Source organism: Petromyzon marinus, unplaced genomic scaffold (genome assembly GCF_048934315.1).
Source record: "Petromyzon marinus isolate PM22_M1 ecotype Great Lakes invasive population unplaced genomic scaffold, UKy_Petmar_22M1.pri1.0 PM_G_Scaffold_208, whole genome shotgun sequence".
NCBI classification, from domain to species: Eukaryota; Metazoa; Chordata; class Hyperoartia; order Petromyzontiformes; family Petromyzontidae; genus Petromyzon; species Petromyzon marinus.
Window position 1 is genome coordinate 157,461 of NW_027422771.1, and position 10,365 is coordinate 167,825.

At 51.4% G+C, this 10,365-nt stretch overlaps 1 protein-coding gene across 1 annotated transcript; it reads left to right on the forward strand.

Moving 5' to 3' along the window:
- Positions 1-6,424: 6,424 nt before the first annotated feature.
- On the forward strand, positions 6,425-9,953 carry LOC142912556 (beta-1,4-galactosyltransferase galt-1-like). The gene is made up of 2 exons (XM_076060669.1): positions 6,425-6,952; positions 8,105-9,953. The coding sequence occupies exon 2, from the start codon at positions 8,189-8,191 to the stop codon at positions 9,566-9,568; it is 1,380 nt and encodes a 459-aa protein (XP_075916784.1). The 5' UTR covers positions 6,425-6,952; positions 8,105-8,188; the 3' UTR covers positions 9,569-9,953.
- The last annotated feature ends 412 nt before the right edge of the window (positions 9,954-10,365 follow it).

A 10,365-nucleotide genomic window follows, 5' to 3' on the forward strand; every position in this document is an offset into this window, starting at 1 on the left:
GCGAACTTCGGCGTGGTATCTGTGATTTTTGAGTGGAGCGACTGCGTGCGGGGGGCGGGGTGCGTGAGAGAGCGAGCGCGGGGCTGCAGGGTGTCGGCGCGGGGTTGGTGTGTGAGGTGCGCATCTGTAGTGGATTCGAATTAGGTGCACACACAACTTCTTGGGAGGCAACACTTATTTATTAATGAACACAAACAGTTAGCTCTTACATTACGCATAGGGTGGTGACCACCGACTTACTCTAGCTAACACACACTTCTCAGATACCCTAGGGAGGTACAGCCTCCTGTCTTGGCGGGACTTACAACACGTCTACCGCTATCCTAGAGTCCTCCGGCTGGGACCTACACACGGATCTCTTCTTGGCGTCTTCACGATGCATCTTCATTCTTGATACGGGCAGCCTCGAAGCTCGTGAGGAGGCTGCTTATATGGGCCTCGGCATGCCCGGGCTCCGCCCCGGCCACGCCTCCCTTCGAGAACCCTCTCGAAGCCCCCCCCCCCCCTGCTGTCCACATGCCCCCCAAGGTGCCCCCTAGGCCCCCGGCCCCCACTGGGGTCCAGTCACGTGTCCAGCCGGGGTCACAGAGAGGGCCACGACCTCACACCACCCTCGTGGCCTCCCGAGTCCAGAACCGGCCCTGACGTCATTCCCGCCTCCAGCCGGGATGACGTCATGTGTGTGTGTGTAGACCGGCGTAGTAGTGACGCTCCCCCGCATAGTGACGTCACACGTGTGCGTGTGTACGCAGTAGTGACGCTACCATCACTACACATCTATTAACGTCTATACGACCGCAACTGGTTACACGGGGTATCGCGCGGTGTGTGTGTGTGTAGAAGACGCGCGTCTGCAGCGCAGCGTGAGCGATTAAGGTGGGGTTCGGGGTGCGCTAAATCCACTCCACCGCTGTGCGCGTAGATCGCCATCTCTACGACCCGCTACGGTTTACGTGAGGGTTTCGGCGTGGTGTGTGAGACGCGCGTCTGCAGCGCCGTGCGAGTGATTTGAGCGCGGTGCGCGTGAGGCGCTCCGTGTACTGCAGCACACGGAGCGGCCGTGCTCGCGTGCGTGTTGTTGCACAGCGCGCCTAACGCAGCGCGTTCGCACAGTAGCATTCACGTTAACGGTGAGGCGTTGCCCCATAGCCTGGTCCCAGCCGTTCCTTTCCCGCTTGCATTAGCACCTGTGCACAGCGGATTAAGGCTTATCCACGGTGGGGGGGGGGGGGTGTGCATATTTGTAGTGTTCGATTTCACTCGGACAACTTTTGTCTTTCTTTGAACACCGCTTTATTTACAACTCTCCACATGCCCTCAATATTTCACAGTATCCATGTCGCCACGGCTCACTCGCCGTGCTTCACTCGACTCGCTCGCCACCTTTGTCTCTCCACTCCCCACGATTACTGCGCTTACTCCGCCGCTAACTTCTTCGTCTCCGCTCTCCGCTATCACCGTCACTATGCTCTCTCCACTGCTAACTGCTTCGTCTCTGTTCAGCTCCGCTATCGCTACGCTCTCGCCACTGCTGGCTGCTTCTCTTCTTCAGCTCCGCTATCGCTACGCTGTTTCCAAGCTCCGTCTCCAACTCTGTCTCTCCAACTCTGTCCCTCCAACTCTGTCGCCAAGTTCTCTACCCTTCAATTCCCCGCTGCTGACTCCAAGCTCTCCAACTTCAACAACCTCGCTCCAATTCCCGACTTCCCAATTTATCCCCGCTCTCATTACTCCCCAATTAATTAGTCCGTGCCCCAACGACGCTCTGCGTCGTTCGCACCTGTTTCTTACCCAGACCTTTAGGCGCCACTCTAGCCTTAACAACAGCTCCAGCCAATCACAGCCATCCTTGGCTCTCCCAGCTTAATTGCCCTAACATAACCTGCACTGTATTTGCCTTCGCTACAGGCTGACCCAACATAACCCGTACTGTCTGTGTTATCATGTAATCACGCTGTTTGCACTACACACCTTCCTACTCCACTACATATTCATACTGCCGCCAGTTATTTTCAGTTAGCATTGCGGGCACGCGGATTAGGCCTTAATCCCAGGAGGTGCGCGCGTGTTACTGACACAGCAGCAGCCGATTTCTTTGTTTAGCGCTCGGCGTGCGCGGGAGAACACCGGCGGCGGTGAGCCGGCCGTGTAGAGATGTCCCTTGGAGCTGGTGCGGGGGGGGGGGGTGATCACTCGATCGGCGGGGGCCTGGCGAGAGGTGGCCAACGAGGAGGAGGAGGGGGGAGTTGAGGGGGTGGATGTCGCGCCCTGCCTGCTCACGGGGAGTGGGGAGGTGGGCGTCTGCCCCCACAAACGATGCTGTGCCAACTCCCTTCACGGTGGGCGTCAATCGACGACGAGCCACGCGACCCCCCCTGGCTCGCCGGGAGATGACGACATGGCAACGAGGCGTGGACTCCGCCTGTTGCCTCTCCACGGGGAGGCGAATCCCCATCACCTCCCCGATGTTGCACCGCACACTCGGCTTTAGGGTGCGAAAGAAGTTTCGACGTGACATGGGGGACTCACAGACGACCCGTAGACTCATAGACTCACCCATGGGTGTCTGTTGTGTGTGGGTGTCTGTTGTGTGTGGGTGTCTGTTGTGTGTGGGTGTCTGTTGTGAGTTTATGGGTGAATCTATGAGTCTACGGGTCGTCTGTGAGTCCCCCATGTTACATTGAATCTTCTTTCGCACCCTACACGCGTAAATATACACATGTAAATAAAATGGTCCGCACCTAGAGAATAAAATGTTTATTGCCAAAATAATCCTGCGGACCCACCCGAAGTGAGACCTGGGCTGGAGGGCCCACCGTGGGCTCCCTGGATGCGCTGAATGGAGCTCTCCTGCGCGTCTCACTTCAATTTGATGAATTCTTGCTCCAAAGGTATCATTGCCTTGTGACGGACGCCTTTTAAGGGACGTACGAAAGGCGTGCCCGTTGTGTAGATCAGGAAGCCGATTCACTGGAGGAGCGGCGCTTGACGTCACCTTGCGGGTGCCCCTTTCTCTGACGCGGGGCCACACGCCATGCGTTGCCGTGACGTCGATAACACACGGCGTGAAATAATGGAAAACAACAGCAAAGGTGGCAAACAAAATAAACGTTCTGATATTATTTTAATGTGACCATCACTAAAGGATTCGTGTACGACGGTGTTTTACCTTACTTGTTGGCTGTGTCGGGTGGTGGCGAGTTTAACGACATTTAGATATTTACGCGATCTAACCCACACACCTCTGTTATGGATGAACTGCATCGTTTTGCAAGTCGTCAGAGTGGACGAAACGTTTGCAGCTTGACGTTAATTGCAAGACAATTCACACAGGGTGACTGTAGCAGTGTGACACACAGGGTGACTAGCAGTGTGACACAGGGTGACTGTAGCTGTGTGTCACGTGACTGTAGCTGTGTGTCACACAGGGTGACTGTAACTGTGTGTCACGTGACTGTAGCTGTGTGTCACACAGGGTGACTGTAGCTGTGTGTCACACAGGGTGACTGTAGCTGTGTGTCACACAGGGTAACTGTAGCTGTGTGTCACAGCTACAGTCACCCTGTCAGACTGGACGAAACGCAAACGTTTCGTCCAGTCTGACGACTTGCAAAACGAAGCAGTTCATCCATAACAGAGGTGTGTGGTTTAGATCGCGTAAATATTAAAATGTGTCGTTAAACCCACCACCACCCGACACAGCCAACTAATAAGGTGAAACACCGTCGTACCCGAATCCCTTAGTGATGGTCACATTAAAATAATATCAGAACGTTTATTTTGTTTGCCACCTTTGCTGTTGTTTTCCCTTATTTCACGCCGTTTGTGTTATCGACGTCACGGCAACGCGTGGCGCGTGGCCCCGCGTCAGAGAAAGGGGCACCCGCAAGGTGACGTCAAGCGCCGCTCCTCCAGTGAATCGGCTTCCTGATCTACACAACGGGCACGCCTTTCGTACGTCCCTTAAAAGGCGTCCGTCGCAAGTCAATGAAACCTTTCGAGCAAGAATGAATCAAAATGAAGTGAGACGCGCAGGAGAGCTCCATTCAGCGCATCCAGGGAGCCCACGGTGGGCCCTCCAGCCCAGGTCTCACTTCGGGTGGGTCCGCAGGATTATTTTGGCAAGAAACATTTTATTCTCTAGGTGCGGACCATTTTATTTCCATGTGCATATTTACGCTGGCGTGAATTGTACCTTCAATATTTTTTTGTAAATGCTTTGTATATGTTTACGCGTATATATGGTAAGCGGTGCAAAGATCCACCGGACCAATGTGAATTTGGATCGGGTAGATATGTAGCGTTCGATTTCACTCGGACAACTTTTGTCTTTCTTCGAACACCGCTTTATTTACAACTCTCCTCAATATTCCACGGTGTCCATGTCGCCACGTACACGATGTGTGCGCGCAAACACAGTACCATGTATACACGGAATACACATGCAGGATGTTTACAATGATTATGAATGTAATGTCTTACACAGCACAAGTTCCACGGTACTGTTGAGTCCTTGTCGTACTTCCCAAAGCCACATTTACTACACCGTCATCAGCAGCTATGATCGATCCACTGCTGGGTGAAGGCCTAAGGTTAGAAAGCAAACATTTATTCCGTGGTGTATCCCCCAACCCTCTGCCCCCATCCCAACTCACCAGGCAAATTCAATGAATTGTCACAATTCAGGGTCGCGAATTGATTAAATAATCTATTCTTCTTTTATATATAAAATTGTGGTGAATGTATCGGCCACTAGTGGCTGCTGCGAGGGTTACACGATCCCATGACATGCAACATACGTATACGATTTCACCAAAACAAATATTATTCTTACATGTGCACGCACACACGATGATGCATCGTGAGGTTAATAATTCAACATGAATCAGTGCATCATCTCTAAGAGACCGTTGTTTTAGTCACGTTTGAGGAGCTGAAGAACGTCTATGAAAGCAAATCTCAGCAATCTCTCCAATGGACTTGGCAGTCCCGCTGTGGTTAGAAATGGAATGTTTACGTCAGCAGTGGCAGGTAGTGTGCTCCTCAACACAGTGGTGCTCACTTCCGGCTTTACTCTGAAACATTTTTTCCAACACCAACTTCTCTCTCTCTCTCTGCCCCCATCATGTTAATCCGCTGTTCTTTTACGTCGATCAACTGCGGGATGAATGCCTCCCCATGCCGAGCGGTCCGTGTGCGTTATTTGAACACATTTCATCGCGCCGGTCAGTGCGGGTTGGTGAGAATGGAGGTGCGTATGAAGTGGGAGCGTAGAAGAACGCTACAACAATGAACTTTCCTGTACTGCCTTCTCCTACCACACCGCATTGCCCCTGCCCTCTTGTACACGGTGGTTACTCATCCATGCACTAGCCGGGCTCAAACCTGCTTAGCTTCTGAGTGTTTTGATGACCTGGTGCATTCCGAGAAAATTGGTCACACGCCCTCGAGGCGTTCTGTCACCAAGAACACGATTTTTTATGTTGAGCCCCACAAGTCATCACAGTCAGCCAATTTTTGCAGTCCTCTCTTTCTCTCCTTCTTTCCTCCCACTGCTCGACTTTGAAATAAACAAAAAACTAAACTCTGAACTATTTTTCATTTCACCAGGAAAGGTCCCACTGAGCTACACACAGGCAGATATTTTTGTCAGAAGCGAGCAACCTGGCCACACATTATAGCTCAGCGAAGTGTGCTTATGTTGTGTGTGGTGGACATTTATAGCAGCCAAATATTCCAAATGCATGTTTCAAAAATGCGGAGGGAAATCCGGACCACGGGGAGAAACTGCAAACACCAAATATAAACATAAAATACCCCTCGTCACTTTTATTAAGTTCTTATTACCTTGCTTATTGCAGGAAGTGTGTTGACGCTTCTCTTTTGCACTGTTTGTTGCTGGCTCATTGACATTTTGAGCACAAGGCAGGATTGTGACCACAGGCTTACCCCTGCCTTGAATGTCACACGTGCACGTACAACAAATCATGACTCTGGCTCAGATCAAGAACCGCGTTCCACTCCCATCAACCACAGCTCCCATCAGAGTGCTGTTTGTGCCTGGCCACCTCGCGTGTTGGGCCTCTACTCAGCAACTGTTTGCACGCAAAATTTACAGGCAGAAACCATCGCTTTTATGATTTTATTATTTTTAATGTTCAATTTATTATTTTTATTTGAAAATGTTATTTTATTATTTTTATTTTCTATCTTCCTGACTTTACCGCAAAGAACCAAGAATATTGTAATACATTTACACTGTCAACTTTAGCTGTACATTGTGAATACGAAGTGTATATGGTATATTTATGTTTTATATAACTTAACACAATCAGCCATAGATCGGCGGGGTCGTGGTTCAAGTGCGGGGTCAGAGGTCGGCAGGAAGCGCACGGCGGGGTCAGAGGTCAGCAGGAAGCGCGCGGCGGGGTCAGAGGTCAGCAGGAAGCACGTGGTGCTGGCGGCAACGCGGCCCAGTTCAGTTCCATGTATTTGGTATAACCCTGTGAGCCATTCAGCTCTTGAATCGGGTACGGCCCTTCCCTCTGCTGCTGCCCTCTGCTACTGCTGCTGCCCTCTGCTGCTGCTGCCCTCTGTTGCTGCTGCCCTCTGCTGCTGCTACTGCTGCTGCCCTCTGCTGCCCTCTGCTGCTGCCCTCTGTGCTGCTGCCCTCTGTTGCTACTGCCCTCTGCTGCTGCTGCCCTCTGTGCTGCTGCTGCCCTCTGCTACTGCTGCCCTCTGCTGCTGCTGCCCTCTGTACTGCTGCCCTCTGTTGCTACTGCTGCCCTCTGCTACTGCTGCCCTCTGCTACTGCTGCTGCCCTCTGTGCTGCTGCTGCCGCCGGTGCCCGCGGGCTGCATTGAGCTTCGCGTGCGAGCCGAAGGGCGACGCGAAGCGGCGCTTCTACGGAGAGGAACAGCAGCAGGAGGAGCACAGCGCCCTCGACTGGCAGGTGCGGTGGTGGCGGCCTGGGGTCGTGTTAGTGCTGGCTATGGTGGTGGTTGTGGTAGTGGTAGTTGTGGTTGTGGTGGCTATGGTGGTGGTTGTGGTGGTGGCTGTGGTGGTGGTAGTGGTGGCTATGGTGGTGGTTGTCGTAGTGGTGGTTGTAGTGGTTGTGGTGGTGGTGGTGGCTATGGTGGTGGTTGTGGTGGCTATGGTGGTGGTTGTGGTGGTGGTGGTTGTGGCTCTGGTTGTGGTGGTGGTGGTTGTGGTGGCTATGGTGGTGGTTGTGGTGGCTGTGGTGGTGGCTGTGGTGGTGGTGGTTGTGGTGGCTGTGGTGGTGGCTGTGGTGGTTGTGGTGGTGGCTGTGGTGGCTGTGGTGGTGGTGGTTGTGGTGGCTGTGGTGGTGGCTATGGTGGTGGTGGTGGCTGTGGTGGTGGCTGTGGTGGTGGTGGCTGTGGTGGCTGTGGTGGTGGCTGTGGTGGCTGTAGTGGTGGTGGTTGTGGTGGTGGCTGTGGTGGTGGTGGTTGTAGTGGCTGTGGTGGCTCTGGTTGTGGTGGTGGTGGCTGTGGTGGTGGTGGTTGCGGCTCTGGTTGTGGTGGTGGCTGTGTAATTGGTTGACAATATTTTGTATTTCTCTCAATTTAAATAGATTTTATAATTAGTATTGGCCAGTATTAAGACTAAAATAACACCAAAGAAATATGTTGATGTTTGCTTAAAACGAATTATTATTGGCCACGACTATTTAGATCATCTGTTGAAATTGAGAGAAATAAAAAACAATTTCACCGTTCTGACAGCTGCAGGATCAGTGCTGCTGGGAGCGTATTGTTTAGCAATACATTTAACGCATGCTTATATCCAGGTTATCGTATGGTTACTCTTTGGTTCTTTCGGTAAAGTCACGTATGTAAAAATAAAATAAAACAAAAATAAAAACTAAATTAAATCACGACGTTTCGGGCGCAACACAAGCGTCAAATATTGCATTCACTTGCAGAGAGTTGTACCTGTATATATCCGCCCTGAGGCCAATACAGTCTTTTGATTTTGGAGAGCTTTTGTTTTTCTGTGAGGTTTACCTGAAATGGAATTGTGTAAAGTGTTGTGCATTTTTAACGCGAAGCTCTCTGTGTGTGTTTTTACGTAAATGTAATCACAGGCCGAGCGATATCAGACTTTTCGTCCTGAGACGGCGGTCTAGAGATTTGATCCAGACGTCTTGTCTCCTTGCACGCCTCGAAAGATGATGAAGCTACGCCTCCCGGTCCTGTTCCTCTCGCTGCTGCTGCTCAGCGTCTCATTGCTGCTGAGCATCTGGTACATGTACAGCTGGACGGGCTTCCTCGTTCGCGACCTCGATGCACTCGGCAACTCGTCCGTCTTTAGGCCAAAGCCGGGGTCTGCTTCCGATAAGATCAACCACGTGACACTGTGCGGGCAACGGGGAGCGCTGCAGAACACGTCGATGATGCGCGTGCGCGACACCAAGATATTCTTGGTGTCGGCGTACCACGACCAGCGCGAGGCCGGTCAGAGCACACGCATCATCGGCATCGCCAACCGGTATGAGCCGGACGTGCTCTCCTGCCACTTCTGCTGCCGAGGGCACTCGGAGATCCTGACGGTCACCGCCAGCGCCTACGTCCACTCGGATCACTTTGACTTCCCGTACGGCACGGCCGACTTCCTGTGCACGGAGCCGCTGGACTGCGAGCCGGGACACGTGTCCGTCCAGCGCATGCGCACAATACCGGACGAGGAAGAGGCCGAGTGGGTCTTCATGCCCGTGCGAAATCGGCTCTACATGCCCCCCACCATCACACAGGAATTCAGCGTCTGCATCTCCACGCTCTTCGGGAACTACGGCAACGTCCTGCAGTTCGTGCAGGCGATCGAAATGTACCGCATCTTGGGTGCGGGCCGCGTGACGGTGTACAACACAAGCTGCAGCTCTGAGCTGAACAAAGTGCTCCTCTACTACATCAAGACCGGCCTCGTCGAGGTCGTTCAGTGGCCCATCACGGACTACGTGCGGGTGTCCAGAGGGTGGCACTACCCCGAGCACCCAGGCGAGCTGCACTACTATGGCCAGATAGCGGCGCTGAACGACTGCGTGTATCGGCACATGTACAGCACGCGCTACCTGGTCCTCACGGACATCGACGAAGTGATCATCCCTTTGAAGCACACAAACTGGAAGGACCTCATGCGGTACTTGAACGACAAGTACGGCGCCGACATTTACACATTCGAAAACAACGTGTTTCCCTACACGGTATCGGAAGAGTTTGGGTCGAAGTTCCAGGCGTGGAACGCCATCCCGGGCGTCAACATCATGCGCCACATTAGACGGGAGCCAAACCTGCCGGAGGTCTTCAACCCGACCAAGATGATCCTGAACCCACGCGCGGTGCTGCAGACGTCGGTGCACAGTACGCTCAACGCGCTGGGCATCTCGCAGACGGTGCCCGGAGACATCGCGATCATGCACCACTACCGATCGCCCGAGCAGCCCGACCTGGCGCTCGACTCGCTGGTCGTGGACCTCACGCTGTGGAGATACAATGCCACTCTGATCAGAAATGTCAACAAAGTCCTCAACAGGGTCTTCTGGAATGAGTAGGCACAACGGGCGGCGGTGGCGGCGGCGGCGTTGATTGTCGTCTTGCGTTTTTTGCGGTCTTGCAATTTAAGTTAAACACCGGTGTTTGTGAGTTTTCCGTTTGCAAATGTGGTCAATGTATGGGACATATTTATTTGCTAATCTTATGATTGCGTTTACAGTTAAAATTTGTTATCTTCATTTTTTTCTGCATTTTAATCCAACAGGGCACAATAGGGGTTGTATTGGTATGTCTTATGGAAGCTAGGAAAGTTAACATTGGTTTATTTTAAACCAATCCTAATTATTTCTATTGCTTTTGGGAGTACCACTCGAAATGTTTTCAGGTTAAAACATTTAAAATGTGGCACAAATTGATTTAAATAAATGTTCAGTGTGCATGTTCTACCAGTCTCTAATGAGCTTATTGTTTTCATGACTCGTGTCCACGGAGGATAGTCAAATCCCAGAGGATGGTGGCAGGATTTTAAAAAGTAAATCCTGTGGTGATAAAAAAAATGTACATACGATATTAAACTTTTAATTTGAGTGATAATTTGAATGACAGGTGTGTTTTGGGCCAAATGAGCTAGTAAAGACTCACATTAAACATTATAATAGATTCAGTAGGAATATATTTATATATCCAAATGTATATAGTTGTGTATTTGAATATGTAACAACACCAGCTGTTGATACATACAACTCATTTTAAATTATAAAGCCATGTTAATGTATTCCTAAACAATACATGGAGTTTACATTGCTGAATTGTTGCATTAGATAGTTTCACGATGGATTATTCAGCAGAAATCATC

What these genes read in the sequence shown, in the direction of transcription:
- LOC142912556 (XM_076060669.1), top strand. Translation starts at nt 8,189, where the DNA reads ATGATGAAGCTACGCCTCCCGGTCCTGTTCCTCTCGCTGCTGCTGCTC.